General features: G+C 37.7%; 1 protein-coding gene across 1 annotated transcript in view; it reads left to right on the forward strand.

The window, feature by feature from the left end:
* Positions 1–8,803, forward strand: part of LOC122814835 (potassium voltage-gated channel subfamily KQT member 1-like) — a 383,125-nt gene extending 374,322 nt beyond the window's left edge. Inside the window, exon 4 of the mRNA XM_044087127.1 lies at positions 8,702–8,803. Coding sequence (XP_043943062.1) covers positions 8,702–8,775 — 74 coding nt within the window. The 3' untranslated portion in view covers positions 8,776–8,803. The remainder of the gene's footprint in view (positions 1–8,701) is intronic.
* The last annotated feature ends 14,561 nt before the right edge of the window (positions 8,804–23,364 follow it).

The raw sequence follows: 23,364 nt of genomic DNA on the forward strand, positions 1-23,364 counted from the left end.
TGTCATTATGGAGTTAAAACATAAATCTTGTTTGATGTTATCCTCCATAGATTTAATCTGTTTATTTAAATTGTCTATTTGCAAAGAATTATGTTTTATTAGAACGTCAAGTAGTTTGCAGCCCTGTCTATCAAAGAGCTGCAAAAGTTCACAATGTAATGGGCTATTCTCAATAAGTCCAGTGGGGAATTTCCAATATCTCAGACCTTTGGGTATTTGCTTCCTTTTGTAATATTCTTTAAAATAAATATTCTCATGCACCTATTTACGATATTTTAACACTGCATCATGAAATTAATCAAGTGCATTATGTAGGGACGAAGTAGCATTACTATTCACAGTCAATAATTTACCTGGTTGATTTAACCAGTGTTCCAAGTCCACACTTACATCTTTATTCCGGTCAAGATCTCCTGGACCCATAGTGGACTCTTGTTGGTTTAAATGTCCTTGGCCTGGGGGGGATACTGTCAAAAAATACTTAACTTTGAGAATGTCCATGATTGGTGTTAGTTCCATTAACACCCTGGAAATTATGAAATAGTTGTTATACCAGTGTAGTTAAATGCTGAACCGATTATTGCAGAACTTCAAATTCCCCTCCAAGGAATAAATGAAATATCATCTTGTGTACTTCCTGCAGCCATAATAGTACACCAAAAAGAACCAACAATCCAAAGAATATATGCCAGAAAGTACTGAGATGATAATCCAAAAAAACTTTATTTTATTGGTAATCACTTTTAGTTAGAACTTCTAACCTTCTTCAGACAAGGAATCACAGTAAAAGCACTTATTAAATACACCTAGTATAACAATTAATCAATAATCCAATTACCACCTTAAAGACATAAAGCAAATCCCCCAACATATATAATTTAATACAATGATAAAATATATAACAGTATAAACCTTTAAAACATCTATCTATAAAACTTTTTTAAGATTTAAAACACTTGATAAAGCTACTACATCATTAATACCAGTTACTGAAGTGGCATTTAAATACATTTTCCACCAATAGTCTTTATTTTCCAATACTATTTTCCAAATGCCACCCCATGGACCATCTTTTACCTGTTCTAAAATTACAAATCCAAATTTATGGCCGTTGTTGTCCTGAACATGTCTGGACAGGACATTGGTAGATTTAACCTTCCCTTGTTCATGGATACGCTGCCTTAATTTTCGTTCTGTTTTACCATTATAGTAATCTGTGCAATCCAAGCAATGGAATGAAAATTAAGGCAGCGTATCTACGAACATTATTATGACATTGAAAACTTTAAATGTACCGATGCCCTGTCCAAACATGTTCAGGACAACAACAGCCATAGATTTGTGTATTTTATCATTTCTGATGAAGTCTTTGGGACGAATAGCGAACATTAAATTTTAACTATGCTAAAAAAGAACTTTCTCAGCTTCTCCACTGCTTTTCTTGGTAGATTTTGTGGGTTTTTTTGTACTGTGGACACCTGGGCCTGCTTGTGTGCTGCTGCTCTCTTTTTATTGTTTTTTGCTGTTAGCAACACATGGCTGGCAGACTAGAGGATGACGATTTGGACTTGACTCTACATTCTACACCTACCAGCAAAGAAAGAACACCTGATGAACTTATTTTGGCAGTAGGTGAAATGCAAAGGTCTTTGACTGTTTTGTCAGCTAAAATTAGAGAGAATTACAAAGTTACTAACACTTCTGATAATTTTCCCCTGAATCCTGCTTTGTTTTCAAGGCAAGAGCCTGGTCAAGGTAATTCAACAAACAGAACAGCCAGTAAGTTTTTAAATGTTAGCTTTGATCCATTTGCAGGAGATATAGTTTTGGCAAACAACAACATTGCTGTTAAAATAATGTTAACTCTCTGTTGGACAAAATGGAAAGAGGTTTGAAGCGTTATCGGCGGTTCATGTAGAAAATAAGTATTTTGAATATTGTATTAATGCTGCATTGTACCTAAGGGTCTTCATTTTTTTTTAATTACCTAATAAAATCTCTATGGACAGTCCATTCTTTAAGGAGCTAGCTACTTTCTTTGACAATGCTGGTAAAGAGTTTTTGAAGCTTCTCATTAAAAACAACTACTGTTTTGGCAGAATTACGTGTTTCCCTGACAGAGATGGATACTACCATTGGTGAACTACTTATTATTTGTCCTGATTCAAGATCTGAGTATGAGCAGTTGATTAAAAATGTTGAACAATATGAACAAATAATAGTTCAATGTAAAACTGAAAAAATCAACAGGGACTTAGCATCATATGCAGGGGGCACTGTTTATAGTGATTTTGTTCCCCTTCCTTCGAGACCAGGCAAAGATTCAAGACAAAATGTTATTAAGGAAGCCCAGACAGCAGCACATTCAGGTAGTGGGTCTAACATTACTGTTCCACCTTTACAGCCGGAGATGGATTCTTCAGCTGTTAGTGGTTTGGATTCAGCTTCTGTGAAGGTTGCAACTAATGTGGCTCTTTCTGCAGAGCAGTGCAGCTCTGGTGCACCCGATGGGTTCAACACATGGCTCTAGCAGTGCAGGAGCAAGTGTGAATAAGTTTTCCTCTTTTTTACAAGGGGATTTCAGTTGGAAGGAAAAAAGGAAACGCAGCAGTAGCAGGGGATATCAGACACACACACAGAGGGCAAAGTATGGTTCGGAAGTAACACTGGCCTGTCTTTCTGTGAGTTCTGACAGTGAAAATGTACTTTCTTCACATTTTTTTTTTTCATCTGAAAGTGTACAAGAACCAATTTCTGTTGCTGTTGGACTGGGTAATTCTATCAAAGTTTATAACTCATCTGATTTTAACATTTCTGATGAGCATATTAAACTGTTGAAATTTGGGCTTAATTTTCAGCCCAGTATTTTATTTATTAATTGTCTGACTTGGAACAAGCCAATTTTCAGCAGAGGCCCAGGGAGAAATGCTCCAGATGCATGTCTTTGTAATATGGGAGGAAACTGGAGGAAACCCACACAAATGAAGGGAGAACATGCAGACTCCACACAGAAGGCACCTCAACCAAAAATCGAACCAGGGAACCTCTTGCTGTGAGGTGACAATGCTACCACTGCACCATCCATAAGAGGGCCAATGTTGCAAAAACTTTGATAGCACTCAAGCTCTATACTCGCAGATTTATCTAAAGTTCTTGGAGAAGGCGCCAATTTTGTTTACAAGAAAAATCAAAATTTTAAACATTTGTTAGAAAATAATAACTTTGGGCCAACCCTTACTTCTGGTGAAATTGGGGGTATGTTCAAATGTACAGGGTGCAGGGTATGCAGATTTATTTCTGAGGGTCCCTTTGTGTTCCTGGAACATCTACAGTTTACTATACCCATCCCTGGAAAATTGAGCTGTGGTACAACAGTGATAGTGTATCTTGCGCTGTGTGCAACATGCCCAAGTTTTTATGTGGTCATGTCCAGCAGGAGTCTAAGGAAATGGGTATTAGAGCACTTGTATGCTATAAAAATAAAACATAGTAATAATGCCCTTTTTAAGCATTCTTTGACATGTTCTAACTGGAAGAAATTTACTTTTTCTATAGTAGAAGTTGTTAACCATTACCTTAGGGGAGGGGATTTTAGAAATTATGTTGAACAAAGAGAGGTAGAATGGCAGATTCAACTTGCTTCTTATTTACCCCCTGGTCTGAATGATATGGTGAACATAAAATGTTTCTTAAAAAAATAGGAAAATTACTAAAGTGAATATACAGGGGTGAATGCCCTTGTGTTTTAAACTGTGTTAACTGTGTGGAAACTTTTGAGTTGTACATTTTTTGTAGCATACCTTTAAATGTTTTTATGTATTTAATTGACTTGTTAATGAGATGATCTGGTTGGTTAAATGTTTTTTGAATGGTTTAAAAGTGATTTGGAAGTGTATTTTTTTAATTTCTGATGAAGTCTTTGGGACAAATAGTGAACATTAAATTTTAACTACGCTAAAAAAAGAACTTTCTCAGTTTCTCCAGTGCTTTTCTTGGTGGATTTTGTGGTAATTTGTAGCATTGCTGGATAGTTAATCACAGTGGTGATCTGGTTTTAAAGCACATGTAGCATATTTATTTATTTATTTATTTTACATTTGTTTACCGGGAAGGTCCAGCTGGGCAAGTGCCCATTTTCAGTGGAGGCCTGGGGAGAAAAGCTCCAAGTGGTACAAAGATAGTTTGAAAGACTACAGTACATTCTAATATAATCAGGCATTAGTTTGAAAGTGTACAGTACATTCTAATATAATCAGATATATACACTGACTATTACATAGAATAGCAAATTCAGACAATTTGAAGATTAACCAGTGAATAAGTAACTGAATATGAGTTATAGCAATAATAGCTTTTGTTGAGTTTACAGTACATATGTATGCACACTTGTATTTCCAATGCACACTACCAATTTTTCAGAAGTTAACACCATGTGGTATTTACAATATATGATAAATATTGAGAGAGTGTACATTATTCCTTTTGAGAGGGTACAGTGTTAGCTGTTAGATTAGAGAGCAGTCATGCTGAGTTCTATGAAGGTAGTGAGAGTGAGGTTGGTGTTTAGATGATGCTTAGCCTGGGGGAAGGCAGGGGCAGAGCCAGGATTTTGATAGGTGAGATTTTAGGAGTGTTTTGAATTGTCTTGAAGAGGAATATGAGGTAAGAGCAGTTGGGAGGGTGTTCCATAGCTTAGCAGTATAGTTAGAGAAGAGGCCTTCCCCAGCTGAGTTCTTTGCTCTAGAAACCTGTAGTAGGTATTTATTATCAGAGCGGAGGTTCTAGGAGCTGAGTAAGGTTGGATTAGTTGGCTGAGTGCTGTTGTTTTGTTTGGGTGGTGAATAATTTGGTGGGCTAGGCTTAGTTGGTTAAAGTGTAGGAGATGTGGAAGTTCAAGCTAACTGAGTTGTTTTAGGGATTGGCAGTGATGTGACCTGTACATTGATTTTGTGGCAAATTTGGATATTTTATTATAGCAGGCCTCTAGTTTATTAAGGCTTGATTCACGTAGGTTGATGAGGATAGGGGATGCGTACAGCAGTGTGGATAGCAGGTGGGTTCTGGCCATGGTAATTCATGTAGAAGGTGTTAGAAACTGGGCATTCCTGTACAGGAAGCCTAGTTTCTTGTGGACTTTTTTGATGGTTTGGGCTATATGGATGTTGAATTTTAGATTGTTGTCTATTACTATCACAAAATTGGTGGTATTGTATAAATACTGTAAATTAAACCAATACTATGCACGCCAAATCCTTTATTGCAAAGCTTTCGGGTCAACACCCTTCGTCAGTACATCTGACGAAGGGTGTTGACTCGAAAGCTTTGCCATAAAGGATTTGGCATGTATAGTATTGGTTTAATTTGTCTATTACTATCCCCAGTAGTTTGGTGTGGGTAGTAGGAGTGATGATAGTGTTATTCTTAGAGTATATGTTGAAGGTTGGGGGGCAGGTTGCAGTTCTAGTGGGAGAAAAGATTATGAGGTTAGTTTTGTTGGGATTAAGTATCAGGTTTTAGTTGGTTAACCAGTTTTCCACTGAGAGGAAAGTGTCTTGGGTAAGGTTTTGGAGGGTTGTAAGGGAAGGAGCTGCACAGATTAGGGTTGAGTCATCAGCATATTGGATTAGGCTGGCTTTGGGGGTAGCAGTGCATAGGTGGTTGGTAAAGAGTGAGAATAGAAGAGGTCCAAGGATGGAGCATTGTGGGACCCTGATTGAGACTGGGAGGGTGTGAGAGAGAGTTTGTTGTCATCGGACGGCTTGTTGTCTATCTGCTAGGTAGCTTTGGAACCAGTTAAGAATTGTGATATTAATATTTAGGGAGGAAAGGACTTGCATGAGTTTGTTGTGGTTGCCATGTCAAGGGCTTTTGACAGGTCCAGGAATAAGGCTGATACAAATAGGGAGTTGTTTCTAAGTTGGTTAATTTTGTTTGTAAAGGTAAGTAGGGCGGTTGTTGTGCTGGACAAAAGCCATGCTGGGTGCTAGATAGTAGGTTATGTGAGGTGAGATATTTCATGAGCTGTGTGTGCACTATTCTTTCTAAAATCTTGGATAGGGGGAGAGAGAATGGCAATAGGACGGTAGTTAGTAAGTTCATAAGAGGCCCCCACCTTTCTGGAGGGGGATTATGTGTGATCATTTCTAGATAGAGGGTACATGTGATTCAGCTAGAGATCTGCTAATGAGTATTGTTATTGGATAGGCAATGGCTTCTGCTGCAAATGTTTCCTTTTCTGAATGATTTCACTGGACTGATACTGAAATAAATTCACTTTCTGGTCTTTCTACGAGAATAACTTACTTTGTTTGGTCTAATTAAGGAAAGAAGTTCAGTGTTTGAAAACATCCCCCCCGGGAGCTTAACCATAACACACTGGTTGCTTCAATGCTTAAAGTGCTCATTCACTTGGTGGTGCCATTTGTAATACCTGAAAGGGGGGGGGGACTTTTGTAAAAACTCACTAGATTACCCTTTTCTAGAGCCAAATCAAATGGCAAAAATCACCAATGGCTCTTGTAAATCTACCTCCCATAATTACTAATTTTGCGCTTCAGATAATTTGGACTTTGTTTTATTAGTATTATTTCTGTTTCATATTCTAGTTTGGATTGTAAAAAAAAAAATTTTTTTACATCAATAGGCTAGCTATTAGTTGTAGGCTAGGATCAATTACTATGTATGAGGTCCACTGAAATGTAGTTTAAATGGTGAAACAGTGGTTTCAAAAGATGATATTGCAAGACAGGATATAGTTAAGTCCAGCAACCATAGAAATAAACTAATTAGTGCTAAGGCTAAATCCAAATGTGGAACAATATTATTAAGCAATAATTACATCACAGGTTTCAGATGGAAAAGTTAGGCTGCTGTTTTGAGTACCACCATACCTCTCAACCTCTTAAAACAAGAAATCTGGATAAAGCCTAAAATAATGGGGACACATGCCCAAAATAGTGGCAGATTTTAAATAGTGGTCTTATAACTAAGAAAGTTACAAGAACAACGGTATTTGTGATAGCATGCATTTTAGAAGGATATTAAGTCTGAAACTCAAACGTATGCCATTATTTAGTAAGCATATGTGAAGGAATTAATGTCACATGCAATATAAACCAGCTCATGTGCAAAATAATTACTTAATAAAGTGATGATACAGCAGTGAAGCTTTTCTGGTCCTGGTGGAGTTGTAATGGGTAAACCATATCTGCCCATTAAATTAAAGGGAAGTAGTCAAGATTTTAGCTTGAGCTCCACCTCTGTTAAAGACACATTTGCAGAACATTATTTCCTTATAGCAGAGTATATGAATCTGAATTTTGGTAAAATTGCTGCTACTCAGGACATTGCACTATTCTCTGAGGTATGCTGGCTGTAATTAAAAGAGAAGTTCAGGAGAGTTTTCCTTTGCATGTATAACATAGGGCTCCATTTTTGCTTATATATTGCCTATATAGCATTTATTTTGACTCATTAATATTTCTTTTTCACCAAATCGTATTTTAAACAGCTTGGTCTAGAAAAATAACATTCAGCAAATTTGCCTGCGAGATGCCAGTCTATGATACATTTGTGATTTGTATGCTGAAGAAAACAAAATATAGTTATCAGACAGTTACCATTCATGTCAGCATAGCTAGTCATAATTAATATAGTTCTGACTATTTGTTGAATTAAATTATGCTTAAAGTGACAAAAATCGGATGAAGGTTCACTAAACTGGATCAGAGGTCAAAGATATTTATGACTGTTGGATGGCATGCTCATGGATATTGCATATAGCTAGGAAAAAATACACTGTTTGAAAGTACTAAAGAAAGGTGAAGGCTGATACTATAAATGACAAAGTAAATAAACCATACTTACATTAAACTCTTTTAACAGAGCATATATTCTTTTTAATTCATAGAAGCTTACTTTATAGTGCATTATAAAATATGTATGAGATAAGTTTTTGATCTTTAGTAAATGTATTACATTATAAGGTATTGGTATTAAAGCATGCTAAGAGGCAATTAACACATTGCCCCCAAAATAAAATTGTATTTTGTGTCATGTTAATATCTTTTATATACCTGAGAAGCTCAGGACAAGACTGCTACTCTCAAAATTAAATAAATAGGCATTTATATAGAAAAGTAATACTGTTAATTATGTCACAAGTTGTAATAAATTAAACAGTTAAGCTCTTCAATCCAATATTATTGCTTGATTTTTTTTGATGTCTTAAAAATAAATAAATGGCCCTTGACTGCCCAAGTAGTTAAATTTGTATCAACTAGATAAAACATAATAGTTTCATATTCAGACTTAGTATTTTCCAAGCAACATCTGCTTAAGAAGATGAGATGTTTTATAAGCTGCTGAGAAATTTAGCACCTAAAATTAGCCATAATATTTAGCTGACCACTAACAGAGGTATATAAAATCATTACAATTAGCTCTCTAAAGCAGGAAAGATTAACTGATTGTTGCATCGTATTTAAGTTGTAAATTTCCTAAAACTGGTTTAAGCCTCTTGTGTATGTGAGGTTTACTTTAAGTGCTCTCTATTCAGTCTGGTTACTCACCCAGAGATCAGGTGAAAATGTTGATAGTATTGTTTAATGTGGCAGTCTTTTGACAGTTATGTGATTTACTCTCTAGATATAACATTGGTAATGGTGACTTTATCTTCTCCATATCTCACTTTCTGATTTAGAAAAGGGACTAGACAAAGACTTCTACACTGTAGGAGCCAGACTGATCAGACTGGAGGATAAGGTAAGGTTATAAAAGGCTGTTTTTGTTCTTTAATGATGGTGAGATCAGTGAACAACAAATTCAGACATTATCTGTTCAAAACCCACTTCAGGATGTGCTAGTAATGAAAAGAAAAAAAAAAAAAAACATCACCACCATTTAACACACTTCTATGAAAATGTTAAGAATGTTGTACTCAGACATAACTCTGTCTCCCTAAGCATTGTGTACATAGTTTGGAGATTGTGTTTTATCTTTGATATGTTTGTAATTAGCAGTTCAGTGTAGAAAAAATGTAAACATACAGTATGTGTTATAGAACATATAATTGGTAAGGTTTGAACTCCCAATGTTTTCTGTTCAAATACAGTGAGTATAATAAGTATGCAACCAAATGCAACAACAATGTATTGCTAAGACAATGTTTGATCCTAGCTAAGAAATTAATTATTTCTAATAACATTCTATAGTTGCTATTTCCTTTACTGGGGCAAAGCTATAAAGTATGCAAATGAAGCCAAAGTCAGAATAAACATGTTCCAGCTAGTCTGCAATACATTTACATGCAGAAGTGGTGTATATATAGTCTGTTAAGTAGCGGAGACAGACAGGACATTTTGTTTATCAGCACAGCTTACTGAATATCAGTTTATCAGTACAACCACTCTGAGATTAGGCTGTGCAAGTGATCTGTACACTATTCAGTTAATTATAAACCAACAGCTAGCTTAATCTAATGCCTTTTGCTGGCATTTCCATAGCAGATTGTCTAAACCTTGAATATGTTAAATATAAGTTCTGCTTAGTATCTGTGATGTTGTGCTAGGGTAATATGTAGTAAGCATATGTGGAGGAACTAATGCAACATGCAATATAAACCAGCTTGTATTCAAAATAATAACATAATAAAGTGATGATACAGCAGTAAAGCTCATCTGGTCCTGGTGGAGTTGTAATGGGTAAACCATATCTGCCCGTTAAATTAAAGGGAAGTAGTCAAGTACTTTAGACTTTAGCACATTCTGTTCAGGATTAATAAGTTATCATTTTGAATTTGTTGCTGAATCTGTGATCATTACAATTTGTTTCTTAGAGAAGCAACTAGTTTAATAAATTAAATGATGACTTAAATGCTGAACAATGTGACATCTGTAGATCTCCACTACACTTATAGCAATAATGTATTACATTTTAATATGTATTTTTTCATATTTGTTTTCAGTCTTCTTAACAGGAATGTTGAGAGTTTGGTTTCTGTTTCATTGGAGAGCATTAATAGAAAGACTTAATCTCTGACTGAATATTTGCAAAACATTTCAGTAGGTTGTTACTCACTCAGTCAAGCTTTCTGGAAATATGGCAAGAATAATGGTTTGGTCTTCACTTGCGCTGTGGGATTTGCAAATAAATAGAATTTTTGGTTGAGTTTATTCAATCTATGCATTACAAGGCGTTCACATATTGTCAATAAATATCATTTTGGTTATACAAGCTTGCAGAACATTTTTTGTTCTTGTATATATATTTAGAGATTAAAGGATCGATGCTGAAATTAATGTAAGATATCATAATAGGAAACATAGGCTATAATGTTAAGTAGCTGTGAAGTTTAAGTGTGTGACTGTGTGTGTGTGTGTGTGTGTGTGTGTGTGTGTGTGTGTGTGTGTGTGTGTGTGTGTGTGCATGTGTGCACGTGCATGTGTGAGTGCATGTGCATGTGGCATGTGGAAGGAAACTAAGGACTGATACCCTATATTACTCTGAAATTGTTCAAGATGGCATCTGTCATTCAGACCCAAAAGACATTGCCAACAAATTCAATGCTAACTTCACCCATGAGATGACTCTCCATAGTCCAGAAATCATGGAATCTTTTACCTCCCCACTGAACAAGACAAGATACACATCCTTCTTGGAGTCTGTTGATATACCTGGTTGCTTATAATTACTGCTAAACATGTCCTTGTTGTTCCACTCCACAAATGATTTAACCTAGGCATAACCTCAAGTTTCAACCCTAAAGTGCAACAGTTATGGTAGCCTTACATAATGGTTGCCATAGCACAGACCCTGTGAATTATACACCTATCAGTCTAAGCAGTCTGATTTGCAAGACCATGTAATAAACATATTATAACTAGTCTGAGAAACTATGATATCAAAAACCTTGTTAGACTTAATAAACAGCTTGGTTTTGTCAAGGATAGATCCTGCCTATAAAATCTTATCTTCTTTGTGAAGGCCTTGCAGGTAGTTGGCAGTGTCTATGCAGTACACTCAGTGAGATCTGGTAAAGGCATTTGACACCGTACCCAGTATCAACATTATAAGAAAGGTAAATAATTTAAAAGCAGATCCATGTGTGGTAAGATATTACAGTTAATTGTTTAAAAGACAAACTCTGTACAGTACGTGCTAGAGGTGCCTCATCAGAAAGCATGAAGGTGAAGCGTGGTGTCGTCAGGCCTCAGTGCTGTGGCCCCTCCATATCAGCATGTACCATTTCCAGTCTCCAGGTAAGCAGTTAGGACTTCTGACTTATGAAATCTGGAAATGACTACAACTGGGAATTATCATTATGTTTCTCTCTGATACCCAATGTTCCTGCAAGAACTCTCCTTCATAAGTTTTTATAGATCTGAAAATGGGCTAAAATGAAAAGATAAAAAATTTGATATAATTGTATCTGGCAGTCAACCCCCTCATCCCATAATGCATTATCAATATACCACTTCAAAATGAAAATGTAGTTAGGCCCCTAGGAACGTGAGTTCATTTAGTCATCATGTAAGACCAGCAGTTAAGAAATTTTTTTATTTAGCATAACTAATCACTAAGGGAACATCATTCAGATCAAAAGAGGTCATCACGCCTTTATATTCAGCATTGATTAAGACAGCTATTTAGTATGACTCCCTTTTTGGAATGTACCTCACTAAACCTAATTAAATAACTTGAAAGGCCGTAGAGATTCCTAACCAAGAAATCCGCAGGCTTAAAGACTCTGAGCTACCAGGAGAGGCTGGAAGCACTGTCTTTTTATTCAGTATCTTAGCAGACATTTGAATGGTGACCTCTTCCTACCGTGCCACTGGACACCTAGTTATCCCTGATCTTCTGTATCTTTGCAAGTTTATTAATACCACTAACACCAGAAAAAGGAGCATAAGTTTTTACCAAAAAGAAAAACAAAACACAGCACCTACCCCCATCTCATGGATAGAGTTCCACTGCAGGTTAAATAGTGCAGTTCACTAGCATCCTTCAAATGGAACCTTGAGCAAAACAAAAAAAAACCTGCCAGGCATGATGAATGGATAAAGCACTTTAGTTCTGACTGCAGCAGTCAATACCAGTCTGAAGGAATTCTACTGATTGCAACTCCTGTGCCTGAGGTGGCTGCTACCTTTGCCCCAGCATAGTACATCACTGTCATCATAAACTCCCAGGAGGACACACGAATTCTCCAAGAGGGTCTTTCTGAAACAAATAGCTATTGTCAAAATTATGGACTAAAACAAAATGTTAAGAAATGTATAATAATATCCTTTGGCAAACATTACTTCCATTGTAAATATCACATTGATAACACACCCCTGCAAGTTAATCCCACAGTCAGGGATCTGGAAACCCATGACAACAATGAAACATAGGTTTTTGATTATCATGTATCCACTATTCTAAGGAAGTCTTTGATCTTTAAGCAACTTATATCAAATGATACAGCATTCAGGTCCAAAGATCTACTCAGCCCTCATTAGGTCAAATGTTGAATGTAATGCACTTTTCAGTATGCACCTATCTAATCACTTTTCACAACTTGAATGACAACAGTGCTTTCTCATTAAAAATATCAAGAGCTTAAATCATAAAAACTATACTGAACATCTTAAAGTTTTGTTCCTCTTCTCAGTGTCATACAGTATACAAAGAGGCAAACCTTACCTCATGTATATAGCCCTAACAGATCCTATCCTGTCAGATCTATTACACATTCACGTGTAAAATGATAGAGAAAACACTTGATTAAGGAATCTTAGTCTCTTTTGCAACATAAACAGGACATGTTGGAGGGATAGGTATGCATCACAGAGAATACTGCTTCTATAGTCTTCAATTTTGTATAAAGCAAAGTACTTCTCTAGCTCTATTCTCATGCACTTTGGACTTGTGGATGGGAAACTGTAAATTCACCCATGGTTTAGCACCTATGCCCCACATGGCAAGGGGAAACAAGACAATGTCTCAACTTATCTTTATTCTGTTCACATCTATGTTATTTATACACAAAATATGAGGGCTGAAATAAATCATAGGAATGTAAGTCTAGGCTTCTTAAGATCCACACAGATCAAAAACCTAGTAAGTACTTATGAACCTTAGAAGAGAAGATAGGTGGCTAAATAGCTTATTAAATGGGCTAGTTCAAAGCAATCTCAGAAAATGGAAATGACAGAGGAATTTGTCCTTGATGATACACTTTCTGTCTAGAAGCTACATGTCTCTTTATGTATCATTCCTTGCATCCCAGAAATCCTTGTGGCTGACATTATTACAGCAAAGAATAAAGTGTTTCAGTAGCAATAGTTGTGGTCTAAAGTACTATAAATCTCAGCGTGGGGAAGACTTAAGTTTTCTATATGCACCCCTTAACTCAAAAACAAGTGCTACTGGATGACTTGGCAGTCTAAGGGGAAAGTCCTTCTTCAAGAAAGATTTTTTTATAAATATAAACAGAAAGACCAGTGCATAGGCAGAAACAGAATAGCATGTAAAGGGTTTAGGAAGTGTAGGGCATAAACTGAGCTATAACATGGACCAAACATTTACTTTAACACCAATGAGAAAATATGGTCCATTTAGAAAATTATGAATTATGCTATTTAGTCTTTCAACTTCTTTCAAAACAAATACAACTTATGGAAATTGCAGCTGTTTTGTCTTCTGCTGCAAAACAAACATAACCATTACACAGCACAGCATAGCACAACTACAATAGCTGAAAGTAGGCGCATCTACAATTTCAGGCTTACCATACATTACTCAGCAAAACATGGCACCTCTGGCATCACTGTATTTGCTAGTTTCTTCACTAGAGCAGATTATGTCCACAATATTATTTACCATTCTGTGTGCTAGATATGTACCATATACATGGAAACTTCATTCATAATCTCCCAAAAGGCACTCCCTATGTTACATGCAAAGCAGGTGTGAAAAGATTTTGGTCTTCCTGCTGCACCACGAGTAAGTCCAGCCAGAGTTAGATCCTGTTGAGGTTATGTCCATCCACCTGGTCAAGTACAGCAGTGAAAATAAGAACTGAAGTGCAATGTAGCACATCACATACACTACACAAATTGCATAGATGAACAACAGAGTAGCACGATCCCCATCTCTGGTAGTGCAATGCACATTGTCTGTAGGACAGGGGAGAGTGACAGCTGTGTTTAGCAGTATGACTGAGATACACAGTCATGCATAAACTTAGTTGATGGCAGTGTTCATGCAAGAGCTAGACACACAGCATGGAATTCAGTTGATAGCATGCTGTACTATCAGAGTGATGATTCACAAAGCCCACTATACTGCTGGAGTGATTCACAAAGCATACTGCACTATCGGAGTAATTCACAAAGCATACTGTCCTATTGGTGTGATTCACAAAGCACACTGTACTATCAAAGTGACTCACAAATCACGCTGTACTATCAGAGTGATTCACGAAGGACACTGCACTATCAGAGTGACTCACAAATTACACTGTACTATTGGAGTTATTCACAAAGCAATCTGCACTATTGGAGTGATTCACAAAGCACACTATACTATCGGAGTGACTCACAAAGCACACTGTACTATCAGAGTGATTCTCAAAGCACATTGTGCTATCAGAGTGACTCAAAAAGCACACTGTACCATTGGAGTGATTCACAAAGTAGACTGTACTACTGGAGTGATTCTCAAAGCACACTGTATTATTGAAGTGATTCGCAAAGCAGACTGTACAACTGGAGTGATTCACTGACAATGTTGTTGTATCTTTCGGCTTTTCCCGGTTAGGGGTCACCACAGCAGAACTCCAGTCCGCTAATGACTGGCAGTAGATTTTTACGTGCCGAGTTGCTAGTCCTGATGCACAACCTTCAACGAAGGTATGCCCATTCACGCATGTCTCCACACAGAAGACACTCTAGCTGAGAATCGAACAGGACAATGTCTTACTGTGAGGCGACAATGCTACCGCAGCACCTAAGACTAAATAATCCCGTAAGTATAACAGCTGGACTAGAAAGCCCTGTCATAGCCTGATAAAAAGAGAGAACACAATTTAATGTAAGACTGGACTACAGTGAGGCACACAGGATACAGAAACTAGTGGATGTCTGACTATACTGATGTGTAGGGAAATTGATAGCAGACATGATTACTGTTAATGCACACTATTACTGCAGCTGTGACTACTCCAGGATGTATAAGAGACACACAAATTTCTCATGCAATGAAGAATTGTGTGCGATAGCACTACACTAGACTTATCTCAGTCAGACAGAATGGGGGTTTCAGAAAGAAAAGACAGAGGGAGCAGGCAGTACAGATTGCAGTGTGTGAGTATGCAACCAGCGAAGTCACAGTGTACAGGCAGAACACGAACATGCTACAGTCTTTAGAAGCACACAGCTAATAAGGGCACATGGATCAACCAGCAAAGGTTGCAGTCCAGTGGGGGTCAGCAATCAGCCATGGCACAAGGAATAGGCAGGGTGATTTGTGATCTTGCTAGGTGAATGTCTTCATAGTGCCGATCAGCCACACCAATAACAGGACAAGCTAATGAGGATACTGTTGCTGTGGTACAATTGGCACACATTTAGCTAGTACTAGTGAAAGGGCCAGTACATGTGATTCACATGCCCCCAAGTGATACACTGGGGTACAGGATCAGGACAGGAACCTCCTAACAGTAGCCAAGGCTGTACCCACTACTGGGATACAAGCGGCAGTGAGATGGCAGGTACTGGCTGGCATGGACAGTCCTACATACAAACACTGCTCCATGTGCATATTCTTAATTGTATGTGAGGTACCACTGCACCAACAAAATGGCAGCACATGAAAAAGTTCACTCAAAAAGAGAATGAGGTATTGCTACAGGTTCTGTGCACACAATGTAAAAGAAGAACGGATAAAGCTGAACAAGATAAGACCTTCTGTGATGACCCTCCACTTGACCAGTAATCAAGGAGCCTCAATCCTCTCCACTGGCAACAGTGGGGGGATGTTCACTGGGTGGATAGCAGGTACACACAGTATTTCCAGATGCAGCGCTCTGTATCAAGTGCAATTTCCCTTAGGACCACACATAGACCACAGCCAGTCTGGGGCTGGACGTTCTACCTTTCTCCAGATCCCCAATAAGACTCCTCATTGGCACAGCTATAGAGTTGAGTGTCAGCCAGGGTTCCATGCCAAGTCCTCCAACACTCTCTCTCTTCAACCAGTGCTTCATGTCCCTGCCCAAGCAGCTGCCGCACACACTCTTGAAGATTTGATTTACACACCCATACATACACACACACACACACACACACACACACACACACACACACACACACACACACACACACACACACATACACACACACACACACACACACCTGGAAAAGACTGGCATAGGTTTACTAGCTATTCCCCCTCTTGCCCAGACTATAAGGTAGTTTTCAAATGGTTGTTTGACCAAGAGCAAGGCTATTAGGAGTGGCCCACACAATGTCACAAATAAATATGCAAGCACTCTCAAAACTTGAATATCTCTAGAAAGATCAGCCACAAGGAAAGGTTTAAATATATTCAATAATAAATAATAAAAGAACAAGAAAATAGTAAGTATATAGTCACAGTGACATCAGAGTTCAAAATCATAGGAAATATTTTAAACAACATTGAAGGACCATTTCATACGAATAAAGAAAAATAATATGTAAACTAAGCTTCACTGTATTCCTGACTGAATCTAAGAGAATTATACTATTCCCTAGTAACTTACTTAATAAAGCAAGACAGATGATGTGGTGAATGGTTCTTCTTGTTGTCAGGTTGAGAACAGAACAGAGAATGCTCTGTCTCACTAAGACTTCTCAAAATAATATCTAAAATATTACTGCTGGGATAGCTTGCAGAAAGACATCATTTCTGGTCATCTGACTTCTAATTCCCGAGCAAAATAATGACATACATTTGAGTTTCAGACTTCATATCCTTCAGAAAATTCATGGTAACATAAACCATGTTATTCTAGCTATTTTCTAAGTTTATAAGAATAATATTTAAAATTTGTCCCTATTTTGGGCCTTTGTCCCCCCATTATTTCAGGCTTTGTCCAGATTTCTTGAACTAAGACTTTCAGAGATATGAACTGATGTCTGTCATTATTTAGTGGTTTCAATCCTCTTTGATTTGCCACAAAATAACAGCTTATATGAAGAACAGCCCAACAATAAGAGGCAAACACCTAGACACTCCATGAAAATTTACACATTTGAAAGGCATGCTACATGGACCTTCTCAGTGCCTTAAAACCATGGCAGAGGCAGCAATGTACTTTGCATGTGCAGTGTGAATCTTGCATTCCCTAGACTACCAGAAGCCAGTGAAAGAATATAAAAGTCTAATTATACAATGACCTTGTTTAGAAAAGGTAAGATTTTTTTGTTAAATAATGTCATGTAATACCAATAATCCACTTCTCAGTGTAGGTAATGCAAGATATAAGGGTAAGCGACCATGTTTAATCACTTGGTCTTCACCTTTATGAATAAACTACACCATCTGTGATTAAATCCTGTGCTACCCACACCCAGACATTGATGATTGATCAACAGTATGCAACTGTGTTAACTATAAATAACACATTATTATATGTTATATCATATGTTATATGTGGAGCTCTTCTCCCCAGAACTCTGCTGAAAAGGGGCTTCCAGTTTAGTCGGGCAATTCTGATTAACAAACGTAAATAGATAAAGATATGGATAGATAGACAGAGAGAGATAGATCACTAGATAGATAGATATATAGATAGATAGATAAAAATATGGGGATGACTTTAATAAAGCTTACACAGTCTTTTTTACCATGTAGCCATCATGCTGCACTGCTTACATGAAAGTAAGCAGGTTTTAGATTCAGTAAAGACTGGTGGGAAGCATGCATGCACGTCCCAACACGGGAAGTTCTGTGACATGCAAATCACCTCATAAGCAGGTGAATCTCATGTAAATGAGACAGGTAGAGCAATCCAACAAGCAGATAGGCAGCTTTGCACACCCTGTGTCAGTGTCTGTAGTGTACTTCTGTGGCTCTGCTCGACAGGGGTACAGGAAAATACCTTTCTTGGGTGGTGTAAGCCAGGGAACCTTGTTTGCTAGGCTTACTTAGGCCCTTGGGCCGATAGCCTAGTATCTACGTATAAACCTAAGAACATGGAAAAATTCAATGTGCAGGAACGTAGACAGATAAAAGAGGCTGTAGAAATGTAGATAGATTGACAGAAATGGCATACCATGTACAGATATGAGTGAAACTATCCTCCATGTGTCAGAAAAATTAAAGGAAATAAGTTAAATTAAATTTATTTTTTTTAATAATATGGGCATGTCTGCAGGGCACTCCACAGTGTGCAAACATGCTTTATAAAAAAATTTTAAAAATTGGAAAAAACTAAATTAATATTATATGACAGAAATGTATTACAGGAACCTGCATGGAGTATCCCCAATGGTGCATTGGTGCTGTTTTTAATGTGGTAGAACTTTGAAGCATGTAGTTTCCAGGCTGTGTGCAGAGATCTCTATGTGCAAATGAGGTGGAGTTATTGAATAGCATAAAGGGGTAATCGTGTCCACATATCTCCTCTTTGTAGGCAGAGAACTATGTTGGCATTTACAGAGAAGGTAGAAATCATCAGGGGAAACTGTGTCCAGTAACTTCTAAGCTTATTTCAGCTTAGCTGCACCTGTTTACGCAGTGTGCTGTCATGTTGAGCATGTGCTTTCAGGGGGCTGTGCACACTAACTTCTAAGCTTTGTTTAGTTAAGGGACACATGTTTCACCATGTTTGCATGGCGTGCTGCCATGCTGAGTGTGTCCTTTCAGGGGGTGTGCACACTGACTACCAAGCTTTGTTTACCTATGGAGCACGAGTTTGCGTGGTGTGCCACAGTGCTGAGTGTATCTAAAAGCCAATGGCATATTAATTCATTTTGAACCCTGTTTAACTTAAACAAGGTCCATTAAATGATGCTAATGATATACTAGGCATGTGCAATGCATCATAGGTAGCCAATCACAGAGTAAGCACCTACAGCAGAGGACTATAAAGTATGCATACACACTACAATCTGATTTTTCCACCATACTCTGCACCATTGGAGTACAGACTTGGGAATTTAACTGAAAGAATGCTAGGGGCTGATGCAGGTCTGCTACATCTGTATGTGCTAGATGCTGAAGTCAATGCTGCTGCTGCTGCTGACAATAGGCAAAGACAGAGAAGGAGAAGAGGGTTCAGGCCCAGGTTTGCCTTCCAGAAGCTACATGAGCTGATGATTGTAGAGCACTACAGGGTGGACATGGATCTATTACGAGAACTCATTGAGGTCTATTGGCCTAAACTCAGGCCCAGAGCCAACAGAGGGGAACCCATCTCAGTGGAAACAAAGGTATGTGTAGCCCTTAGGATAATAGCCACAGGTACCTTCTAGAGATCAACTGGGAACATGATGGGGGCCTCACAGGCATCCACAGCCAGGGTACTCCACCAATTCCTAGATGCCATGCTACCACATGGCAGTGAGCACATCTCTTTTCCCTTCACCCCTGAAGCAAGGGCCAGCAATATGCAACACTTCTACCATGTAGCACACTACCCTGAGGTGCTGGGTGACATCAATTGCACTCATATACACATCGTCACCACCCAGTGAGGAGTGTAGAATCTACATCAACTGTAAGGGGTACCACTCCATCAACTGTGAGGTTGTGTGCAATGCCCAGGGCATTATTATGAATGTGTGTGCTGGCAGCTGTGACAGTTATCACAACTCCCATATCTGGCATGCATCACAGCGGTACCAGATGTTTGCTAGAGGGGACATCCCACATGGCCATTTAGTGGGGGATGCTGGCTATGGACTGGACCATGGATGATGACACACACCAGAAATGCACACAAACCCATGGAAGAATGCCATAATGAGGCACACACACAAACTATGAACATCATAGAGCATGTGTTTGAGTTTCTGAAGTCACAGTTCCAGTGCCTTAATATATCTAGTGGAGCCCTGCAGTACACTCCAGCCACGTGTGCACATATATTCACAGTATGTGTCATTGTGCCATGCTACACAATATGATCATATGAAAACAGCTGCAGCAGGATCAGCAAAGGGAAGGGATACACAGCCCCCCACCAGTGCCTAGATCACCACAGCCACACTCACAGGAGGAATCAGAAGAGGAGCCCCCTGATGATATCCCTGTAGGCAGATGTAGGTGTACCCAGTATGCCCTGGCTTTGGCTCAGAGACAACGCATAACACATTCACTGCCAACACAATAAAAGGTGCAGTAAAACTATACACAGAACCAAGAAGTAATCCAAAAAAAGATGAAAACGGAGAGTCCTGATGACAGTATCCACTTTTAATGAAAAAGTGTATTAAAAAACCCACGTGTTGAAGACTTTCATCCTGAACCACAATAGGGACTTCATCAGAATACATAAAAACACTAAAACTAAGTATTTTTATACAAGTGTGAAATCCCAATAAACCCCTTGTTGACCAATAAGAATCCCATTTCAGTTAATTAATCTACAGTTCTCGGAATACACAATTAAACCTTGAACGTTATAGTTAAAAAAAGTGTTAAAAAACACCATTCAAGTTTTGTAAAAATGAAAATGAAAAATGTGGAACTGAAAAGTGATAAATATATTGATACTGATACACTCCTTTAGCTTTAATATCTCTTAATATATTTTATTTCTTTTTTTATGAACTTTACAGCCAATCTGCTTTTTCCTTAAGTATAGATGTTGCGGGTATGGAGTCATTCAATCCTGGAGGAAACATGGCAGCTAATTTTACACAAGAGATTTTTTCAATCTCCCCTCTTGGATTGAGAACTACTTTTTATACAATCCCAAAGGTGAATTTATTGAACCTGTCACAGTTAACAGAATGTTTAAACAATGCGTTAGTTTCTTTTTAATTTTTGGTCTCATATGTATGCTCATATATCCTGCTCTTTAATGTCTGCTCAGTCTTCCCGATATAGAATGCTCCACATCCTTTGCACGCTGCCAGATAAACTATCCTTGTAGTACAGCAGTTGCCCTTTTGAAAAATGACCCTACTCTTCATCCTGTTTCCTAAAGTTATTTCTTCATCCTTTATAATATAGCGACACTAACTGCAGCCTCCACAAGGCCTAGTACTCTTACCCTGCTTAACTTTTACCCTGTTCTCCAGAAACAGCTTAATGTTGCTGCCAGTTTTGTTAATGAATATTGGCTTGTTACCTATAACTTTACTAATGTCAGGGTCAGCCTTGAAAATATTCCAGTTTTTCCTTAGAATATCCTTAATTTTCCCTGACATATGGGGTGTACTACACAATACATACCCTTCCATAATTCTTGACCTCAGTGTTGCTTGGGTTGTTTACCTTGCCCTGAAAATCCCCACCAAGAAGGGGTTTATACCTGCCACCCCATTCAGTATAAACCCCTCAAATTATATCATTAACCATCAAAAATGGGTATCCCCTCTTACAAACTTTAATCCTAAGTTTTACTAATTCTTCCCAAAGATCTTCCAAGTGGGAAGTCATGCTGGCCAAATGAATGGCCTGCCTTTAATCAAACTTTTCTTCTGGGTTGTAGGATGGCAGCTGGTAAAATATAAAATAAGAATTGCAAAAAATATCCTTTCTATAAATGTTTGATTTGAACCCATCAAATGTGTGAGAAATAGTTGTATCCAAATAGTGTATCCTAGTGGAATCCCATAGATGTGTAAATACCAGGGAATTATTAAAATGGTTTAAGTATTCAATGATGTGGGCAGTGTCTTCCTGTTTCCCTTTCCACAAAATAATTATATCATCCAGGAATCTTCTACATAATTGAATGTGTTTCCAAAATTCATACTGGAACACATATTTATGTTCCCAAAATAATAACACAATGTTAGCATAAATGGGGGCAGAAGCTGCCCCCCATTGCTACACCTCTAATTTGTTGAAATTATTGTCCTTCAAAATAAGGGCAATTATTTTCCAAAACCTTGGCCATTAATTCACATGTCAAGGTGACTTTGTCATGACTCAAACTGGAACACAGAAACAAAGTTTCTTCAAAAAGCTTCAATCCCTCAGTTTTGGGGATATGTGTGAATAAATCCTTAAAATCTAGAGTTAAAAATATCAACTCTTCAGACCATAACTCTGATTTCAACTAGGTCAAAAACTCCCAAGAGTCCTTGACCAAATGTTTTGCATTTTTGTCCACCAAAATGACTAGCCAAAACAATTGGTCTGAAGGGAGGTTTGAAAATGCTTTAATGTACCTTAGGTATCCCGAACATAACTGGTATGGTTGGGTTAGTATTTACTAAGAATTCGTAGGTACCTGGGCTTATCTGCTGGGTGAGAACATATTCTTCTAAATAAGAAGCTATTCTACTGTATGAAATATTTATTTGATTTCCTGGAGACCTGTATATAACTGTTAACGTCTAATAAAATGTTGTTCAACTCATTAAGATAATCCTCAGTGTGGAAGAGAACCATGCCATCCCCCTTATCCAGAGTCATAATACGTGATGTACTGTCTCCCCTCAAATCCTGCAACAGGAACTTTTCTTCCTTGGTTAAGTCATTATAAAACTGTTTGTTCTCACCCCAATAATGATACATTTCTTCCATTACTATTTTTTCATACACTCCTATCAAAGAATGTAAAGGGGGGGTTGTATACACGCCTTCTCTTAACAGCATTCGAAAATGAAAGTAATACATATTTTTTAAAGGATTCTTGGCAATGTTTAGATCTATTAAAGAACTATACTTTTCAAGGAGCAGAGCCATTTTTAGTTATCAAAGATGTAGTATCTTTACATACATCTCTAGATCAGAAAGTGGGTATAGAGTTTGTTAAGAATTTCTTAACCAGACATACCACATTTGGAGAGGATATGGTCCAGTCCATTTGTTTATTATTAGAATCGGTCCTGAAGAACATTTTTTTCTTGTTTGACAGGAAGATATACTGCCAAACTTGTGGAGTAGTTATGGGTGCAAAGGTAGCACCTGCATTTGCCAATTTGGTGTTAAGTTGTTGGGAATTGTCCCATTTAATAAAACTGGATGGATTTAAACATGTCTCTATGCATAGAAGATACATAAATGACTTTTTTTTTATTTGGAATGGGTCTGATGATGAGTTATATAACTTTCTGGATGATATCAATGACCATGCATATGGACTGAAAATTTGTACTCAATGGTATGGGTACTAATGTCCATTTTTTTTATCTCAACATCATTATGAAGACT

This window comes from Protopterus annectens, chromosome 11.part0 (genome assembly GCF_019279795.1).
Source record: "Protopterus annectens isolate FY-2018-M chromosome 11.part0, PAN1.0, whole genome shotgun sequence".
NCBI classification, from domain to species: Eukaryota; Metazoa; Chordata; order Ceratodontiformes; family Protopteridae; genus Protopterus; species Protopterus annectens.